This window comes from Pollicipes pollicipes, unplaced genomic scaffold (genome assembly GCF_011947565.3).
Source record: "Pollicipes pollicipes isolate AB1234 unplaced genomic scaffold, Ppol_2.1 Scaffold_7262;HRSCAF=8765_pilon_pilon_pilon, whole genome shotgun sequence".
Classification (NCBI taxonomy): Eukaryota; Metazoa; Arthropoda; class Thecostraca; order Pollicipedomorpha; family Pollicipedidae; genus Pollicipes; species Pollicipes pollicipes.
Window position 1 is genome coordinate 20,713,760 of NW_023597055.1, and position 20,727 is coordinate 20,734,486.

Genomic DNA, 20,727 nt, shown 5'->3' on the forward strand with positions numbered 1-20,727 from the left:
GCGAAGACGGATTTCCTCCCACCTATTATTGCTGCGGTGTTCTCCCACCTACAGACAGTGCGTCTCAGCTTCTCGAAGGAGCTACTCAAGGCATCCCAACGCCTCTATCGATGTCTGCACACACGCTCGCCAGTATCTTGCCGTAGGTCGTTGACTGGTGTTTGCATAATAAGCGGACGGCACCGGCTAGCCGCCACCTTTGCTGGTGCGGCTGTGCGTTCGCTTCCGTAAATTCCAACGCCACTGAATTAGAGACTGGGGCAGGAGGAAGAAGTGATCTGATGGAATCAGACAGGATCAGTGCATATTTTTGGAACGCCATCACAAAGGCAGTGGTTATGCGAGGATGGCGAACATTTTATCTGAAAACATAGTCATTTAAAGCGGTACACAAATTACCTGAGTGGCATCACCAGCGGAAAAATGAAACCGAGTACCTCCCCCCCCCAAAAAGAAACCATCAGCCTAATGATCTCCACGTTTGATGCAGTGTTTGTTGTCTTCTAGTTTGAAGGAAGCTCGTTGAGAATTTGTGCGCAGGTGTTTGCTTAACTCATCGCTGTATTTTGGGTGCGACGCTTGCAATAAGAAGCACCATTTTGGCTTGCATCTTTGAGCTGGTAGCAAGGAGACGAGTCACATCACGCCACTGTTGCCGAAGGAAACAGGAAGGTGGGAAAGATGTGCTTGGAAAGATGCAGAGCTTTAAGCTTAGAATGTCTTGACCCGTCCTTAGCACAAATTCAAATATGTCTTCGATATCCTGATGGGATTTGTGTGGGCTCTGACGCCGGATGAAACGTGAGCTGTTCTTTATCCTAACATAGTTTGAAGAAACATTTCCTGCACCCTTCGATATCACCTTCCTTGAAGGATGATGCGCATAATTTGCCTATAGAATTAGTGAAAAGCAGGTCAGTCTTATTAGCCATAAGACGGAGAATCTCATCAATTGTCATCCCTTCCTGATTTTGGGAGGATGCCATTATAAATTCTTCGAAATATCCAAACAAGCATGTCGCTTTCATTTGCAACAAGGCCATACCCACAAGCACGGATGTTTTTGAGAAGCGTCTTGTTTGAGGTAATTTTTTAAAATCATTCTCTTAAGTTCATACAATTTCCACTAAAGCAGAGAAAATCAGTGTGTCAAGTTATCATCTAATACTCAACTTGCTAGAAGCTCCCATCTGGCACCGCGGTCTTTGACGTAAAACACATGTTGGCATCACCGGAAAACACTCAAGGTCAACCAACGTCATAAGCCACCTCATAAGACAGGCAAACACGGAGTTCCCGCGGATGCTTACGTCGTCCGAACGGACCCAATTCAATAGAAACACTAGATGAAGCCGAGGCGAGGTTATAGCACACTCCCTACGGGACGACGTTGCCCATGTGCTGTTTTTCAGATCGCTTTTTCAGAATGACTAGCGTACAGTACATCATTTAGCTTTGAAAAAGTGATAAATTTAATATTGTGTTTACCCTTGCCGTGATCCGCAGTTTTCCATAACGTGGACTGATAAGAGAGGGTCGATGACAGATATATAACAGATATATAACCCTGACAGATATATAACCCCTGTGTCCCCTGGTGACCGGAGTCGGATAGAGGTTGACGCTATACTCTGGCGATCCAAACTAATGAATACAGAGCTTAGTGGAAAACATTAATGAACTTTTCTTAACGTGATCTTGAGATTGCTTCTAGTTTTGATGTTTTGATGCGTCAATAAATGATTCTGTTATACCGGGACAACTGCCTATTTTGCAGACCATCGCACTTTTCCGCTTTACATCAAGCCGAACGATATGCTTTGTGGTGAAACACCACCTTAAACAGCGTGTTTCCGGCTCAATTCTGAGAACGATGGGCATATTTAAAAATTGAGCATACATTTATGATATAGGGGTCCGTTAATGAAACAATGTCGCCGACCGCCTGCGTTCTGCGGTATTGTCGGTTCCCGTCCGCCGCTCGCGCCGGCCGTAGATCGCCGTGCAGTATGCCTCAAAGACCGCCGCTGCCCCGATACCAGAAAAATTGACATTTTCGTGCCACGACACGCGCAATAGAGGTCCCATAGGCTATTGGAAGTTTGGGGTGCGCGTGCACAATATGCCTGAGATGAATCCTACAAAAACCTAAGAGGGGTCGCACCGACCTCCCTCCTATCAGGACGAAGGCTAATACAGAATGAGTATGATCATCCGTGACGCCAAATAGTTTTGAAAAATGGGGCACCTATGGCGTTTGACTCTGAGAGCTGATGTTTTGAGGGCTATCGGCTGATAGCTCGGCCGACGGGCAGCATCCGCCAGAGGTCCGTGGTTGCGTGCCTGGTTAGGAGGTTTATAAACGTTTGACTTTGAGTCTTGACCAGTGATATCACGATGTATTTTTACGTTAGATGCCGCTATGTCGGGGTGGTTACTTACAGTAGAGGAAATAATTCAGATGAATTCACGAAGTCCTTTTTAAAGATTTTGGTGATCAGTGCACGGAATTCATACAAAAAGTAGGATAAGAAGCATTGTTACCTTACCTCAACCGTGACGTTTTTCCACAAATCATTGCTTTTCAGCATGATCTTGTTGCACATGAAGCAGTTGCCTAGCGGGGCAGTTGGGGCAAATAATGCAAAGTTAATAAATAAAAGAATAATGCAGATAGGTCAGCCGTCCCAATAGCCTCACATAAATCAACATCAATTTAAGCTTACTTCAGGATTTATAGTACTTTGGAACTCCGGGATTATGGGCTTAGCAACAATGAAAAAGGTCTCACATAAAAAGGTTTGCCAACCGGTTTGCAGCCGGACTCGTTCCTCCTATTCATTAGTTTATTTATTAATTAATTCATTTTATGTTGACGCCAACAGAGCAGTGCTCCTCGAACCATCGAAGCTGTTTAGATAAAATGCAATAACATACAGCACATAGTAGCATGAGCATAACTATAATCAATGTAAGTGACGTCCGTTTGACATCCGTCCGACATGGCCTACCCAAGCGGACGTTAGGTCATCACATAAGTTCGTGGTACCCCCGAACGCCTGGGAAAAAAACCATGCTGATGATGACACAACACAGGCGATACGTAGCGGAGCAGTTCCAACTCCGAAACCCGTTGCAGTAGCTTTCCGAACAGAGAAAGCAGGAACATGCTTCCATAACGTGACGGCTCCTTTTGTCGCCTTTCTTGAAAATGGCATGGTGTTTGGCTGCTTTCACCTCGCCGGGAAACAAACCAGAATTTGCCGCGAGTTTACAAATATTGGTGAGCGGAGCGACTAAGTCCTCCGTACTGATACACTGATATTCGTCACTCCCACAGGCCTTGTTGGGACCGACCACAGTTTATCGCGGATCGCGCGGCCGCCTCAGAGACCCTCAGGTGACTCAGTGCTTTGGCTGGGTGGCGCGGCGCACCTGGAGGGTTTTGCACACGAGAACAGCAAATTTCAGAGCAAATGCGTCGTTCAGACGCGGCAGCGCGAGTCATGCCATCCGACACGAGAGTGCACTCAGAGTTATACAAGACTGGTGATATACAGGTCCTCTTTTTGGTTAAGTTCTTCGTTCATGCAAGTATGCTGCGAAATGATCTACGAAGTAAGCTGAATGTTGATGTTGAGGCTATATGGGTGAAAAACCAGTTTGATACATACTGTTCGTTACGCGTGAGATAGGTTTGCGAAACCCTTTGATGCTTTTTTTCTGAGTCTTTGTGGTCGAAGGCAGCATATGTAAGATGACGAAGGAGTAGAAAACCTAACTATATCTGAATTGCATGTATCATCAGCCACTCCAATTTACGTGCAATAACTGCTGTGGATTCTCTCATCTCATACCACAAGTTATCACAAGGCTCGATTGACGTATATCCCTTAGGCGAAATAACATATTTGTGCCAGGGAAACTTGGTATAGCCATCAAGGCTTGGGTCAGTCATGACTTGTGCAGGTGTTTTTACGAGGAAGGGACTTCTACAGCTGATTATAGCTGATTATATGATACAAAATAACGCGGACGGTTGTGGAATTATCGCCCGTGTTATTATGTAATTTCTCAGTGAGTGTGCGATGAGCAGAGTCCGTGTTCATGGGTTTTTACTCTGTCATTCAGGCGGGGTAGACGCGCCCTGCTTGATTCGTTGTAGCCATTTGGTGTGCACGGGCAAATAGCTACACTGTTTGCATAAAGCAGGTCGTCTTCGAATATTATTATCGGTGCGTTCGTCCGTATTATTTTGATGAAATGAGAACTGTGCTGACCTGGTATTCCATAAGCATGCGTTATGTCCAGCGGCATTCCCCGCTTTGCGAAGGACTATGGTTCTCCTTTTTGCGTAAGAAAGCAATACAAGTTAGGAAAGCTACACAAAGCCGGAAAATGCGGACAGCAGAGTGGTGGCCGAAGACATATATTCGGTGCCATATCCAGTCGGGGATTTTTCCACAATTTCGCAATCCGGTTGCATAGTTAAGAGTCGCATAGAAGTGTGAAATCACCTATAAAACCTTGAAAGGAGGTCATTTCCCCGCACACCGCACATAACTATACATCAGCGACCAGCTGGGTAACGATTTCCATAGCCTCACGTCTGTAGCATATGTTTTCATAAACCGAGAGCAGCTCGTGGCCGTCTGCGGCGGGCTTAGAGCCACACATTCCAGTATAGCACAGGCGCCCGAGCTGTCGCGGTGCTTACAACAGTGCTGACAACGGTTCGCCCCGGCGTGGAACGCCGTGTCGGGTCCGGACGTCAACGTGCTGACAGTTAGAGGACGTGCATGTATTCTGGGTGCAAATAAGGATGTGTGCATCGTCTGCATGAAAAGTCGAACTTGGTTCGCGTGATGATGTGGCGAATCCGTGTAAACACAATGCCAGTGGGTACTGGATCAACAGGAAAAATGGACGTTGGCGACAACCTTGGGCAACCTGGCGACTTCATTCATCCTTGCCGTTCACTTTGCTGATATCCCGCCTACTCTGAGTAATGCCAGCAGGACAGGTGGCGTTCCTGTGTGGTGAGGCCGGCTATGGTACAGTTAAGCGCGTAATATCATGTTTAGGAAACAGTGTCAGCCAGCGTGCCTCAATAGCAGATGCGGCACTGCTACAAGCAGTGCTGTCATCACGCGGCATGCTGTAAAGCTGTAGTTGTGGGGCATACTGTAGACGGCAGCACCTATTGCAGTGGGCCGGGGTTTCAGCCCTCGCTTCATGCTGGCTTATTATTTTAAGTGGCGTCTCAGATGCGAGAGCCCAGTGGGTCCGACGCTACTTTCCTGAAAACCAGCGCGGTTTGCCCTACACACTCACGGCTTTTCATCTGTCATCGTCGCTTGAGGGTGGAATAAACCAGGAGAGAGCGTCTCGCAGCTTGTCCCTCCCTCCGGCTGTCAGAAAATCTGACAGCCCTGCACAACGGCACACGCAAATTGCGTGTAATCTCAGTGCTGTGCTGAATCCGGCACCGATGATCGTTTGAATGTTTTCATGGAACAATTCGCTCAGTAGCCTGCAATACACCTTCACATTGTCCGCGCCGGCGGGAGGTTGGATTCGGGGATGGGTGCGCTACGATGCGAATGCGCTATGACGCTATGACGATGCGCTACGAGTACAAGAACAACAGACATAGATCCCCGTCTTTTGAAAGTCCATTCGTACGGCCTTTGCGAGTCACTCTCAAACATAAAAATTAAATGCTAATACCCAGCCACACACAGCTAGTCAGTCATGCAAGGAAGTTTAATCACTGGCAACGGCATCCATCGCACCGTTCTTAACGTGTATTTCCCGTAGAATTCAGCGCAGCACGACTTTCAGTACAAGTACCGTAAAATGCACGGAAAGAATGGTCATAACAAGCGAGCGACAGTAGCCAAAAATGTCACATGCTAACCACAGCCCCCAGATGCTGCTGATGCTCGGCAAAACTCACATGTAAAGCTAGGATAGCACACCTCATACAGTGGAAGTTGTTCGACCGAGATTTATGCACACCACTGCAAATATAAATATGGATGGAGTCACATGACCCAAACACAGAACCCGACTAGAAGCTCCTCCCCTCCCCCACCCTCAGCGTAACAACGCAAGGCGGTCGGTGCGCCACAGCCAGCGACAGTGCTGTCACAGTTAGCGACTGTACTGTCACAGTTAGCGACTGTACTGTCACAGTCAGCGACTGTACTGTTCGAGTTTATCACGTCAGGTGCTGACATCTGTCGGTCAGAAAGCAACACTGCGAGCATTTTGTCTACGTACATTTTGAAAGGGTGGAATACCGCGCACTGAGTCGATAGCTATTAGCTCGCAATGTCACGACGTTTATTTTTCAGCAGGACAGGATCAGTACCCTGGCTCGCGGTTTCCATTCAATGGTGGCGTCCCCTTCGTTTCAGCACCGCACTGTTACGATCTCTCTTCACCCCTTCGACCCAGCTCATCATCCTCCACTCCCAAGGCCTCGCGACAACTCTGCTCGCAGCTGCACACCAGGCTGCGGGGCCGAGCCGTCCTCCACGGCTGGTCCCGGACTGAGCCGAAACACTCGCAGCAGAGGTCGCGGGAGTCCACCAATCGTGCGAAGCACCACAACTGCGGCACCAGCGAGCAGACTGGTCGCCGAGCCTCCCGAGCTGCCGGGCTTCTCGAGCCGCCGGGCCTCTCAAGCCGCCGGGTCTCTCAAGCCGTCGGGCCTCTCGAGTCGCCGGGCCTCTCGAGTCGCCGCTCGCAGTCGCGCCAGCCTCATTTCCCAGCCACGAAGTTCTTATGGTAGTTTCGCGTGAACTCAATCATCAGGTCTTGCGCACACTCGGGCAACTCTGACAGGAAGCGGCCCGGCGAGCCGCCGAAGCGCGCGAAGCACGGCACCACCGTCTCCGGAGACAGCACAGTGTTGTCCTCGATGTAGCAGCAGTCCTTCAGGATGCAGCGACGCCCCTGCCATGAAAAAGAGCGCATACGATGGGAAAATTGGGAGGACCATGACGTAGTATAGCAATCTTAACATTTCCAAAGATCCATGAAGAAGTTGGGTGGAACATGACGTACGCAGTTCTAAGTTACAAAATGCCAATGAGAAATTGGATAAAACATGGCACAGCATGCAATTCTTTACGTTTCAAAATGTGAGTTGGGATTTAGTAAAGCATGTAACCTGAAACAGTATTTTCACCATTTCTGGCTGAATTTGATCTATGCTCCACACATGATGATGATATGATCGCCCATACCATATACCCGTGACTTATATCCTTCCACAATCGCCCAGGTCCTGAGCCTGACACATCACTCGGGACGGGCATCAGCGGCAGCCTACCACGTGGATCTGAGCCTGACACATCGCTCAAGACGGACATCAGCGGCAGCCTACCACGTGGATCTGAGCCTGACATATCGCTCAAGACGGGCATCAGCGGCAGACTGCCACGTAGATCTGAGCCTGACACATCGCTCAAGACGGGCATCAGCGGCAGACTGCCACGTGGATCTGAGCCTGACACATCGCTCAAGACGGGCATCAGCGGCAGACTGCCACGTGGATATCAACAGGACAAGGGACAGCGAACACCAGCGGCCGGGGCGCCACTTCGCCGCCCACGGACAGGGGGACGACGGACACAGGCGTCAAGGGTCAGCGCAGATCAGCGCGCAGGGTCCCACCCAGGGCCGGCGGCAGCGAGCAGGGACCAGCAGCGCAGAGCCGTCGGCTGACGGACACCAGAACAGCCGTTCACTGCTCACCATGGGAGTCAGTGGTCAGCACAAGGATTTCTCGGAAGGTCTAGGGATTGATCCAACAGTCCAAGAGGTCAATAAGGTGCAAAATGTACAAGATGTAAATGTAACAACAAAATGTAAATGCGACCACTTGTCCACTACTTTTATGACCACCACATTAGCAACCTTCATAATTACTTGTCAACAACCACCCGTCGGTTTGTGGCTTGCCAGCCTCTGACAAGAGCGGCACTTGGCCTCCCTGCCAGGGCGAGAGGCAGGCGACGCCATATAGCCCCAGCAGCTGAATGCGACGTAAAACCCCCATGACAATGGATGAGCTTTTGACAACTGAATTGGTCTGACTGCACTTGATCTCCAAAACACGCTATATATATATATATTATATATATATATATTATATATATATATATATATATATATATATATATATATCAGAATTAAACAACTTCACACTTTTGGGCGAGTGCCACATCAGTAACATCTACCACAACATTCAACCAGCTAGCAAAAGTACAACAGACGATCAGAAAACCCCCCGCTGCGCACCAGCCGGCGCCACTTACGATGACGCAGTTGGCGCCGATGTACACGTAGCTGCCGACCGAGGCGGCGTTGACTACGGAGCCCTCGCCGATGAACACATGGTCGCCGATGTGGGTCGGGGAAGAAGCGACGCCTTGCTGAACTTCTTGAACGGCGGCCGCAGCACACCGCCCGCCGTCCCACGATGCAATAGCTGACGGCCAGGACGTGCCGTCAGCCTTCGCGGAGTCCGCACGACACGACACGACACGAGCACGGCACGGCACGCACTGCACGGCGCGGCAGGACAGGATGTGACGCACGTGCGGTACCGTACCGCACTAGGGCGTCGCAGCACTGTGTTTTCACCGCGCGGTACGGCACATCACGATGTGGTACACGGCACGGTACAAATGCATAGCACGTGAAAGCAGAACTAGATTGCATGATACGACACCACAGAGGATGGAACTATGCATGGCATGACACGTGGTGCGACATGTGGCGTCGCACCACTCGACGCCACCGACTGCCACCTTGGCCGGAGCTGATACCATGGGATCATCAGCACGAGCTGTCCACAGTTCTGGGAGACTGAGGGCGGGCGAGGTGGTGCTCACTGACCGTCCCGTTCGAATGCTGGCCAGGTCACCCCCGAAGTGATGGCCCCATCACTGACCGTCCTGTTCGAAATGCTGGCCAGGTCACCCCGAATGATGGCCCTAATCACTGACCGTCCTGTTCGAATGCTGGCCAGGTCGCCCCGAATGATGGCCCCAGAGTCCACGATGTTCTTGCCAGTGAGGATGGTGTTTTGGGAGCCACACAGAACAGACTGGCGGCTCACCTTGTTGCCAGTGGTCTGCAAAATATCAACATATCATGTAATAATTTGTATGCTTCTTGAAAGTTTAGCCACCTCTTGAATACAACAGACACAAACATCACTGAAGTACCAACAATATGATAACAATCAGCATTTCTTTGAACCTGATGAACATCTATAAAGCAAAAGCAGACATCAAAGCTTTTAAACTACACACATGACCTATTTGACAAACTTGTGATGCACAAGGAGTCTAATCAACAGGGAATTTATGCCATAGGCAGGCAGTAATGACAGGAGACTTACTGTTTCAATAAAGCTCCCAGGCTCATAATAAACAGGCTGAAGTTCCATGACTTGTGAGCTGTACTGGCCAAGCTGGAAAATAGAGCAGTCATGGTTGACCAGTTAGCCCTGCACAGCTCCAACAGCTGGTCAAAGTCAAGTAAGGCTGGAATGAAAATAATAAAATGATCCCTGATGTGAAATCAACAGGCTTTGTTAAGTTTAGCCTAACATTTCACTTGCCACAGCTGATTTCAAATTATAAAACTGGTGTATTTGAAGGTACAATGATTGCCTGTTACTTTTTTGAACCATGTTAAAGGACTGGCATTTTGCATATGTGGATACATACTGGGTGACTGGGGGATACACATGCATATATGTCATCAAATGATTTCAAAGATTTTGTTCAGACACATTTACTGGATCAATCTATGGGAATGAGTCATGATGCTAAGCAGTGCTTCTATCACAGGTTCTACCCACTATCTGAAGCATAAGTCACAGTTGAATGACATAAATTTGCAGTGAAAGCTTAGCATGAAATAATGGTTGGCAGTTTAAGCCCTCCTAAGCTTCCATATCATGTCAAATATACTTTGTGGCTACAACATAAGGATACCTGGCTAGCATCATTTCAAAGTGCATGTTTTGCTTGGGTCAAGGATCAAATGCATCCCAAACATTTTTATTTTGTATGAACTGTATGATGAAATGAGCACTGCAGATTTAATATCAGAGAAACAGTTGTAAAAACTGTATGTCTAAAACAGTTCATATATGAATCTATATGATTTTTGATATAAACTAAGCAAAGCACATCAACTAATGTTGAGCTCCTGTGGGTAAAGTTAACATCGCTTGACTCTGAGGACAAAACACAACATTTGTCACTCTTAACATCACAAGGGAGTCATTGAATATTATGCTGTACTAAAGTGAGAGGGAAGCATAATTTGCCTCTGACATGTCAATGATTCACCACTGACATTATGCAGCTTGACATAACCTGTCATGGCCACACCAATGCAATTTAGGAACAATGTAATCATGCATATTGCCACTTGTTTAAGGTCAAAAGCCATGAGACAGTCAAAGGGAGTGCCACTTCAACATATGGGATGGGTGCCAGGCAGATGATATCATTCTGGACAGGAGTATACCTTTCCACACTCTACACAATGGGGGGAGGGGCAGCTTTGAGAGGACAGTGGATAAAGCCTGGGGAGGAAACCTATCTATTGGGCATCATGGGAGTGGACAATCATTTCCGCTGCCTCAGCCTCCCCTTCTCGCTGAACTCGTTTTGTGAAACTACGCCCCTGTCCAGAACTTACATTCGATACGAGGTGTTACCAGTTTGCAGGGTTTCCTGCTGCAGCCTAACCAATAGGCAAGGTGTAAGGACCTTTAAGCGTTCGTATGACTGGCAGGGCGTGACACTTAACATACGCAGAGCGGAGCCTCCCACCCGAGACCGTTTCACGACAGTGAACCCTCGCGGTGAGCTGAATCACAGTTAGCCCGACCTTCATTTACAGCGCAGATGCGACAATCCAGTTCTGCTGATGTTTATTCAGATAGCCTTGGTTATTCCCAACATGGTGAAGTTGTTCTGTATGATAACAGCCATGTAACTATTTCAACATGGGGCGGCTCGGCCTCCCGTCCATTGTATGATTCGCTTATGTAACAACCAGGGGCAGATCCCAAAAATTGCACTCGAGGGGGGCATCCGGCTTGGGGGAAATTTTAAAAGATACTCTGATTTTCAAAAACCCATCTGATTTTCCTTTCATGCATTGAAGAGTGTTTTTACAACAAGCTTTATCGTAGTCAATTATAAGTCGCTTAGATATTCTTGAGGTCCAGCAAATATGTAATTTTTTACTCATCTTGGGCTTTGTTAGGGGACGCCCGTTTTTTTTCCTCTTGGACCCCTCCTTACTGACAGCCAGACCGTTCTGGCCGAAGCACCGAAACAAATGGATTTCTTGACATTTATTTTGAAATATCCTGGCGATCTTTTGCACTCTGCATGGCAGCTTCACTAAGTTTTGTGTAGTTATGCCTCTGGAGGAAGTCAGGATTGGGGGCCAAGCTGGAATGTGCAGAGAATTGGAGGGACAAAATGCCGCCTTGTGAGAACGGGGGGGGGGGGACATGTGATGGACGTAAATGAGCCCCACGACAGCGATTAGTTGAAATCTACGTGGGCTGGCCCAAACGCATCCTTTAGCAGCAGTGCCCACCATTTTCGTGCATAAGTGGTAGGCAAATAAAAGCGACTTAATTTATTCAACCAGCTGCTGGCGCTGTGAGTCCCTTTGGCGCCAAATGTTGTACTTGGCGCGCCAAATTTTGCAAAGCCGTCCGTCCCTGGAGCATACTTTGACACCCAGCGTTGCAGTCTACAAAGGTCGCACAGGAGTCGACTATGTTTATTTCTAAGACTTGCGAGCGCGTATCCCAAGCCATGTTACATAACTTTTGTCACTAACAAATTCTGACTGAAGTTTGAACATTCTCAGGCGAACATGTCAGTACGAATATGCGACCCCCATTTAAATCTACAGTCAGCGTTCACGGGCCCCCACAATCTCTGTAGAACCCATAATATTCCGGCAAAGCATCCGAGTTCTGTCGGTTTCGAAACAGCACGCCGAACCATTGTAACATAAAAGCAGCGGCGCGTTGTTTCATGCAGTCATTTAACGCCCACATCCTTCAGTTTATTGACCTCACAATGCAAACCTGCTACATCTTCTGGAATCTTCTGGCTTCTGTTCAGTAAGAAATGCAACATTATCAATGAAACAAAAAACATACCCTTCTCAAAACCAAGCGGACTTTACCTGATGATTGTTCATGGGGGATTGGGCTTTCACCATCATGGGCCTCATGTCAACCGGTAACCCCCCCCCCCCCCTTCGTCCTTACCAAGAATCTGGCAGCGTGCCCGGCTGGTCGCACGTTTTAGACCGGTTCTCATGCCAGGCCGAGATGCCTGAGCGCCTCCCGAATGGTCGCTATCGATGAGACGCTTCCACGAAGCCGGGGCTCTCGAGCCCAATCAGGCGTGGCCTTGAAGATAACCTGTAGACAATAAGACAAAAACACGCAGTGGATACATCTCATTTCAGCGTTCGGAAGAACCAGCGACCAATTAGAAAACGACTCGCATTGGGGCTGGCCGATCCTGGCCCGGTGGACCCACGGTTCAACAACTCCTCGAGAAGGTTTTTCCCAGTTCCGAGGAACCATGCTGTAAACAATTTAAACGTGTTTCGTCCTTAACGATATCTGCTGGCAAAAGTTTGGCAAGATGCTTTACATTTTTCATCAAATTGACTTACAGTAATTGCTACAAAAAACGGCGCTAGCGCTGGGCCTTCGGTGCATGAAAAAGCGACAGAGTACATCGACATATGAATACAGCCCCACGCATCCATGAGGGCCAAGCCCATCACTTGTTGCACTGAACGCCACCTCCAGCAAAACGCGGATCCTTGCTCACTTGCTCATGGACGCCACCCATACAAAACGCGGTGTAGCGTCTCCGACTCGAAATATACTGCTCACTTTTGCGGTTTCTAGTTTTCGCATGAGGATTGGCTCCAGATCAAAACTATCTACAGCTTCTGCACAGGAGGCTGCAACTGGCCATCGCCCTGGTTCCGCTCATGTACCATACACCGGTTTTTGACAGTTGCCTCCACCCATCTGAAAGAAAAATGGCAACAACTTTGGTATCAGGTGAGCACAGACATCCATGGCAACGCAAGAAGTAAGCTTAGGGCGGTAAAAACAGAGTGGGTGACTAACCCTCCTCACACTGCAATATCAGAAAAGGAGGAGTCAGTCTCTGATGCCTCCGAATCGTCCACGCCTATGGAACGTGCGGTTTTCGTCTGCCCGGAGGTCAAACGCCATCGTGTCTCACGTGCGATCACCCAGGCAGTCATTCATGGGCTCGCGCAGTGTCATCACATGGAAGCTGAGCGGCGTCGCTGTCCCAGCGCCTACACACAGCGGAGATGGTCTCCGCGCCCCATCATTGGGGAGGAGCCGGTCTTTGACACGGAGATCATTTCAGATTTCATGGAGCATGCTTCCATGTTTCCACGCTTCCGAAAGTGCTTCACGCTCTGTATGCGCGCGTCGACGAACGGAAGATTGCCTGACCAATAATTGGGCGTAGAGTGACCGCTGCAGTTGTCGCGCCCTTAAAACCATATTACCATACCATACCAAACTATCTACACCCAAATAACGACATGCCAAGCCGTTGACTCTGAGTGGTCCATGGAAACCAGTCATCATGGCGATCATCAGGATGGTCCCCTATATCAGGACGAGCGTTAAGCTGTCGAATCGTAAGCCGTATATATTCCATTTAAAAGGGGCTAGAGCAAGTCGCGTTCCCGAACGCGGCAGTGCATTTTCCATCATGTCCGTCCGCGTTACCATTTCATCCCTGGACATCATCGCGGATTCCATTAGTGTCCACTTGCCTTGAATGACCTGCGAGGTCCAGGGTGATGTATGCGAGGGCGGCGTCTGGCCCTGTCAATGTTGGATCCGATGGTGCTGGCGATGCGTTGATCGTTGATCGCTTCACTGAATTTGCTGACGTTTCAGAATCTGTGACATGTTGTGTTGCCGTTGTTTGATGTGCCGCCTTCCCTGATCGCAGCTGATCAACCGCCGAGCTCATTTTTCTCTCCAAAACGCCTGTGTACCGTTTTATCCGTTCATAACCGACCTCCTTGTGTATCAAAATCACCATCCAGGCCTGGACTAGTAACGTACTGACTAATCATTTTTAAAAAAATGTTTTGTTAATCCCCATGACTCTTATGGTACGTTAGAGTGTTTAACATTTGTATGGGCTTTGAACTAAAATATCCATCTTGAAGATCATTTGGTGCAATCCATGGCCCCGCCCTTCTAAGGATCTAAGCCCTTCTAGATTCTGAGCTACACGCTGGCGAGGATGTGCAGACCATTTCGGGCAGACTATTGCAATGTCACCAAGGCATCCATGACGCCATACAATGTCATTCAAATCTGCATACTGTGGACATATCTAAAAACATAAATGTTGCATGATTCATAGCGGCATTTTCCGCTTAAAAGCCCGCCAATAGTGATAAGTGAGTTTAATTCATCATATGTGATGCCTGCTTCGTTATTGTCCTACGTGGAGCGTATCCTTTAATACTTCAATTGCCACGCAAGTGTCTTAAAATCATGTATTATGCTCTTGTTTTACACCACGGCGATCAAACTCAATATGGGCAATCGATAAAGGACGCTTTGGTAAATCTTAACATACTAACACCTTTTAGCCTTGGAATATTTACTTTATATGAATACATGACAAACACCCTGTAAATTTATGGCAGAACATGGGCGCCAAGTAACCACGACAAATTATACCTTCATACACACACAAAGCAAACACCAAGGGGTTCAAGTGACTCCCGAAGGTGATTTCACAAAGTCTGATCAGTTCGGCAGAAGCAAACAACAAAAGCAAACAGCTTCCACCGCGTCAGCGGTTGGGATTCCGACGAGGCTGGAACGGGACGAGATGGCGCGTATTTCCCAGAGCTGAGCAGGTTTCGGGCGAACGTACCGGCCGGCCGACCTCGGCGGGGACGGGCGGCGGCCGACGAGACCACGCACCGCCGCGGGCGGTGCGTGGTGTTGTTCACCGGAAGAGCGGGACGGCCCCAGCCGGAGGGCGGACCCGCCCGGGGTTTCCCGCCGCTCTCTCCTCCCTCTCCTCTCTTCCTCTCTCCACCCACCGGGTACTCCTTCAGCGCCGTCGACCGCCGGTCAGTCAAAGCCAGGGTCCGACGGTGTGGTGTAGACACAGCAGCGGCGCACAGGTGGGTGGTCAGCTGAGCGGACGTGCGGACAGGTGGCCGCTGTGGATTGTGCGTGGACAGTTCACTCGGGCTGGCCAATATCGTTTAAACTTCTGGTTGAAGCACTCAAACGCCGATCACTTACGTGTAACGTGGTTGCTGCGACTGAAAGCGGGTGCTAACAATAAAGTGGTCTGGCTGCGTGGCTGGGAAGCCATCGGTGCGTGTTTCGATTCCCTTTAGTGCTCACCCCTTCTGCCTGGGTGAGAAGCAGCCGACGCCATCTAGCCTCAGCACTTGGATGCGTCGTAAGGCCTCAATGATTATAACGGCCGAAAACCAAGCTGTGGGCTGTAAGCGAATGTGTCCATGTGCTTCATCCTGAAATTTAATCTCCTAAGCGTTGCGGTGAGATGCAAAGCCAAAAATGACAGCATTTCAGTTGTTAGTGACTTACCTAGGTTGAAAGTCCTCTTCGAAATCAGTTTTGTTCTGCTCGTTCCCACAAATGAGATAGCAAACCTTTTGGTAGGTTTAGTGCTTTCAAGTGACCTCGCAAGCATGTTGGCACGCTGCCTGCCTTGTCTCCGGTACGCACCTGTGGTCTGTCCTTTCCGACCACTAACCGTCATTACTGCCCCGGCCAGCATTTCAACATGAAGGTGGTGCTGGTGCTTTTGGCTCTTGCGTCGGTCGCTGTGGCTGCACCTCAGTCCGTGAGTAATTACCTAGGCCAGCTTCGGCTGCAGTATTCTAAAGACAGTGCAGATCTGGGCTGACAGTGTCAATTGTGGATTCACTCTGCCCGTGGTGGATTGTGAAGACTGACCAAGTGTTCGCTGGCTCTGCTATGCAGCCTGGTGTGCTTATTGCCTAGTAACTAGCCAGTCTTATACTTGGTCTGTGACGCCAGGTGTCTGGCGTCCAGTCGGTTTTGTCTGATCAAGTTAAGGTCTAGACTGGCTGTAATTTTTAGTGGGATGTAACTTACAAAATGTACCGTCTAATGCAAAGTGTGTAGATTTTCGTGTTTGACTTGAAGCGTCTGATCCCGGTTAAACACTGGAATGACTAGTGTCTAGTTTGCTCACGGGGCGACCAATCACCACGGTTTGGCGATCTGTGACAGTACAACCGTCGGCGCGGGACCAACGCCTCGGGCGGCGTCGTCGGCGGACCCGGGGTCACCAGCGTCAACGCACAGGTCACCAATGCTAACTCCAACCGACCGGGCACAGTCTCCTTCAACGGCGGCTTGGCTTTGGCCTCCAGCCAGCAGGTAAACAGCCGGAGCCGCGACGCTGGGCGCCGGATCGTGTCCAGAATGCGGATGGATGCGATGCGCGGTCGTAAACAGGGTCACAGAAGTCTGGAAGGGCCGCAGCCGCGGGCTCCGTCTCCGGCGGACAAAGAGGAGGCGCAGGTGGCTGACCATTGGCCCGCCTCGGTGCACTGGCGGCAGATGTGGTGCGCATGCGCGCGGCAGCTGACAACTGGCCTGTCCCGATACGATCATGGACATGGTCGTATTCGGAGCATGAATTTTTACACGTATTTTATGGTCTGAGCATAATATGTGTTAATGTAAAATGGTAGGCAGCTTCTAAAAACCCGATTTCATGAACGGTGCTCTTGCAATTAGCGATGTCATGCAGGCTGTTGAACACCAACTTAATTAGAGCCCATTATGCGTCAGGTATATTAGCAGGAGACCGTCTCGTCTTATATGCGTGTGTGGATCAATTGAAAACCGGCCGATGGATTTTTGTGACTGGTTGGTCTTCGTTTCCCTTGTATGAGTTGGTCACAGTTGACTTTTCACTACGTCGATAAGATGCTCACTGACACACAAATCTAGCGAGTTGATCACAGCCGGCGTGCTGCCGGTCAGTTTATTTGTAACGTCTTTCCGTGTTTCACGGCGGCATGGTGGACTCCGTCGCAGCCTGTGTTTCACGGGAGGTCATAAATTCCGTTTCGCCTCCTCAGGTGAACGGCTTCGGCAGCAACATTGGCATCAACCAAGCGCAGGCTATTAGCCAGAACATCGCCATCCCCGTGCCTGGCTTTAGCAGCGGCTTCAATAGCAACCGCTTCAACAACCGCAGATACGGTTAGACACCCGGCGGCGGAAGCTGTTGGGTCTGGACGAGTGAGCGCCACCAGCTCACACCCCGGCCGGCGCTGCGCGGCTGCCATCTATCTCAACTGCTGATTACAACGGACGCATACTGGCAATCACACGCTGATTTGAATGGAAGCGTGCTGTTGATGATTGCCGACCTCCGCCTCACGCACAACCTTGTGGACCAATATTCATCCTGCCCCTCGATCTACAGGACAGTAGAGTGCATACGAATGTATACCTCGTTGCAGTTGTTTTGTCAGATGAGTGTTACGTTTGCTTCTGCGTGTAATACAACCATGACATTAAAACTACTGACGCCTTGTATTTGTACCCTTGGAATGTCCGCAAAACATATCCTAACACGGGCATACCACATTTCCCAACATGGAACAGGCAGTGATGCAAAACCGACAATTGCGACATCCGACGATGCAAGGCTCACACAAGCCTTATTCGTTGCCGCGTGCAAAAAAGCAGTCTTATCTTGTTTTGCTTCACGCCACGCTTCGAGCCCTCTCGCATGCAGATACACCAAAAAGCAGCCACAGGCTTAAACCGACGCGGTAGGGTCCGCAAACCAACACGCGATAAGAGCTATCCCATGATTGAGTTTCCACCTGCACTCGTACTGCACTGCACCTGCACTTCCACTGCACGCCAAATGAGGACGGAATGGCCAAGCAGTTAGCGTCTTTGCTTTCCCGTTGGGGCCCAGGTTCGAAACCCGGTTGCGCCCTGTCTCCCGAGAGCAAAAGTGGTTTCTGCAGTCACTGACGCTTTTAAAGGCTGTACCCGTACCTTCTGAATGGATAGATTTAGGGATTAGAGCTCACGCCAAGCAGTGCCTTTGTGTGTGCCCCAAACCCTACCACTAGATCGTGCAATCCCAAGTCGACGGCAGACTTTGGGGGCTAGATTTTAACGTACCGCAATGCACAGCACGGCCTTTGCCGCCTTCTGACGTCATCGGACTTTTAGTGCGACCGCTGCCACCGGTCGCAGGCCATACCTGTCGAAGGTTATCTGCCAAGGACAAAGGGCGAACGCCTGAAGCGGCTCGAACCCCCCCCCCCCCCCTCCCCCCGGCCACGGCCGGGTAGGAAGGCAAGCGCTCTAGCCAATTAGAAAGTTAGCATCTCACCTTCCTGTGTTTTAAATTGTCGTCCTGTACTCCTTATCGGATATTGCCGATTCAGATATTTAGCTTAGCTATTATTGGCTTTTACATTTCACGTTCGATAATTTACTGAGTTCTTTCTACTCTAGGCCTCCCAGGGACGGCAGAACTCAAGGTTGAAAGTGGGTGTGGGGGCGCATCGAGGTGTTCAAGGCATTTTTCATGCAACACCATGATTTTACGCTAAATGCCGAAAAAACTTGTGAAACGCTCGTCTCAGCACTCTTCGTAGAAACGCCAAAGTTATCAATCGAGCCGCAACCTATTTCATTGTTACCGAGGCCCACGAGACGCCAGGGTCTCCAGACACGAGGCAGCGATGGATCCACTCATTGCCACTGTCAGTGAGAAAGCAACACGAAGAGAGGACACCAGGAGGTGCCGCAGACCGTGGTCGCAGGCATGTGGACAGCGCCAGGTCGGCCCCCGTCAATGCCAGTAACCGAGGTCGGAAAACACTCGGTGCCAGAGCATCTTCCGCACTGCTGGATGAGACCTGGGAATGGGCTGCCCGGCGTCCGTCTGTTCACGCCTCGCCGTAGCCGTAGCACCTCCGTAGCACCTCTAACGTCAGAGGCCCGCTCTTCTTTGGCAACTGGAAACACAATCATCACTTCGAAAATGCCCATTCGACCTGCGGTGTAGCTACCCGACATATTTCCGTCAACGCCGAAGCCCATTCGTTAGCTGGTCGGGAGGCGATGTAGTGCGGTAACCCGCGGTTGTGTGTATAACAGCGCCTAGCGACGGTCGACACGCCGTTAACGGCGCGCTGTTAACGGTCCGTTACGTGGAGCAAGCGGGCAGCTCTCGACCGGTCCGGTATGTTGAGCAAGCAGGCAGCTCTTAGCCACATATGGATGGCGTGATCAACAGCAATGTTTTGACAGCATAAGTGCAATCGAATAGCGTTACGTGCCCAATTGCTGCGTGCGTCATGTCTTCACCAGCCTGAATCAGCTGATCCTACTTTGCGCCCATATTGGACTACAGTTATTCTTCAGAACCACGTATCATGCGCTTACCTGTGACACCACAGGCAGCTTCTTCAATGGGTCGAGCTTGGCTATAAGAAGCTGGGCCCAGGGCCGCGTTCCCCATTGTCAAACGCCGCGCACAAGTTGCAACCAATGAGGTCATAGGTAAGGCGGCACAACGGTTCCTACGCCTTGTTGTACGATCGCTGATGTATGATGCAGGTGCTTGCGATGTCATAAGTAGCACCTCGGGCAGGTACAACCAGTTCACTGGGAAAGGGGCTGCGATGGCCTTTGGTCGGGATGGCCTCCCATTGGTCGCAGGTCACGTGGGCTCTCGAGCCAGCGGCGCGGCTCCCAGCAGACCACACGGCGCACACAGCGCGCCCCGACGTAGCAACGCATTCGCGCATGACACTGCCGAACTACGTCATCTTGCACATCGTCAAAGTCGAACATCGAGTGCACGGTGCCGTATGTGGTAATAATGGAATACACCTTAAGTGCCACGGCCAGTACCTTAATCGGTGTTAAATACTTGTGGTCTGCGGAAAACAAATGAGTGAGAGGAGCGAATGCCACAGAAAATCAACAGCCAGCCGCCGACTGGATAAGCAAAATTTCAGCCTCCACCCTCCGTTGTTCGCGCAGCATTGACGCACGAGTCATATTTTACTCAGTTGTATCGATCGCCCAACTTTGTCAAAGCATTAATCAAACTTCGCATGCAGGCTCGACTGTTCAATTGTACCGGTGCAGTTGACGTAAGTGGTGGTAACCAATCTTTATGTAACTCACTGCAGTCAGTGGCGGCGCGCCTGTTAAACTATACGTTTTCTACAAGCTCCATGTTAGAGGGGAGTTAGCTGACAGCGCGGATGTGTAGGTAACACTGCATCAGATGATTACATCGGAAAATGTTTGGTGCATATTTCCACAGGCGTAACTGATCGACAAAAAGTGACGTGGCGTGGAGACCGGGAAGAAGAAGGAGAAGCAGAGAAAGGGAGAGAGAATGAGAGAGAGAGGGAGAGAGGAAGAGAGAAATAGAGAGATAGAGAGAGAGAGAAGGAGAGAGGGAGAGAGAGAGAGAAAGAAAGAAAGAGAGAGAGAGAAAAAAAGAGAGAGAGAGTGAGAGAGAGAGAGAGAGAGAGGAGAGAGAGAGGAGA

The 20,727-nt window shown here is 49.8% G+C and overlaps 1 protein-coding gene and 1 pseudogene across 1 annotated transcript; one reads left to right on the top strand and one right to left on the bottom strand.

Annotated features, from left to right (window-relative positions):
• Positions 1-5,756: 5,756 nt before the first annotated feature.
• Positions 5,757-10,804, bottom strand: LOC119113805 (dynactin subunit 5-like; annotated as a pseudogene).
• A 4,389-nt stretch (positions 10,805-15,193) lies between these two features.
• LOC119114005 (uncharacterized) lies at positions 15,194-17,717 on the top strand. The gene is made up of 4 exons (XM_037238239.1): positions 15,194-15,297; positions 15,924-15,992; positions 16,406-16,555; positions 17,266-17,717. The coding sequence occupies exons 2-4, from the start codon at positions 15,933-15,935 to the stop codon at positions 17,392-17,394; spliced, it is 339 nt and encodes a 112-aa protein (XP_037094134.1). The 5' UTR covers positions 15,194-15,297; positions 15,924-15,932; the 3' UTR covers positions 17,395-17,717.
• Positions 17,718-20,727: the final 3,010 nt, after the last annotated feature.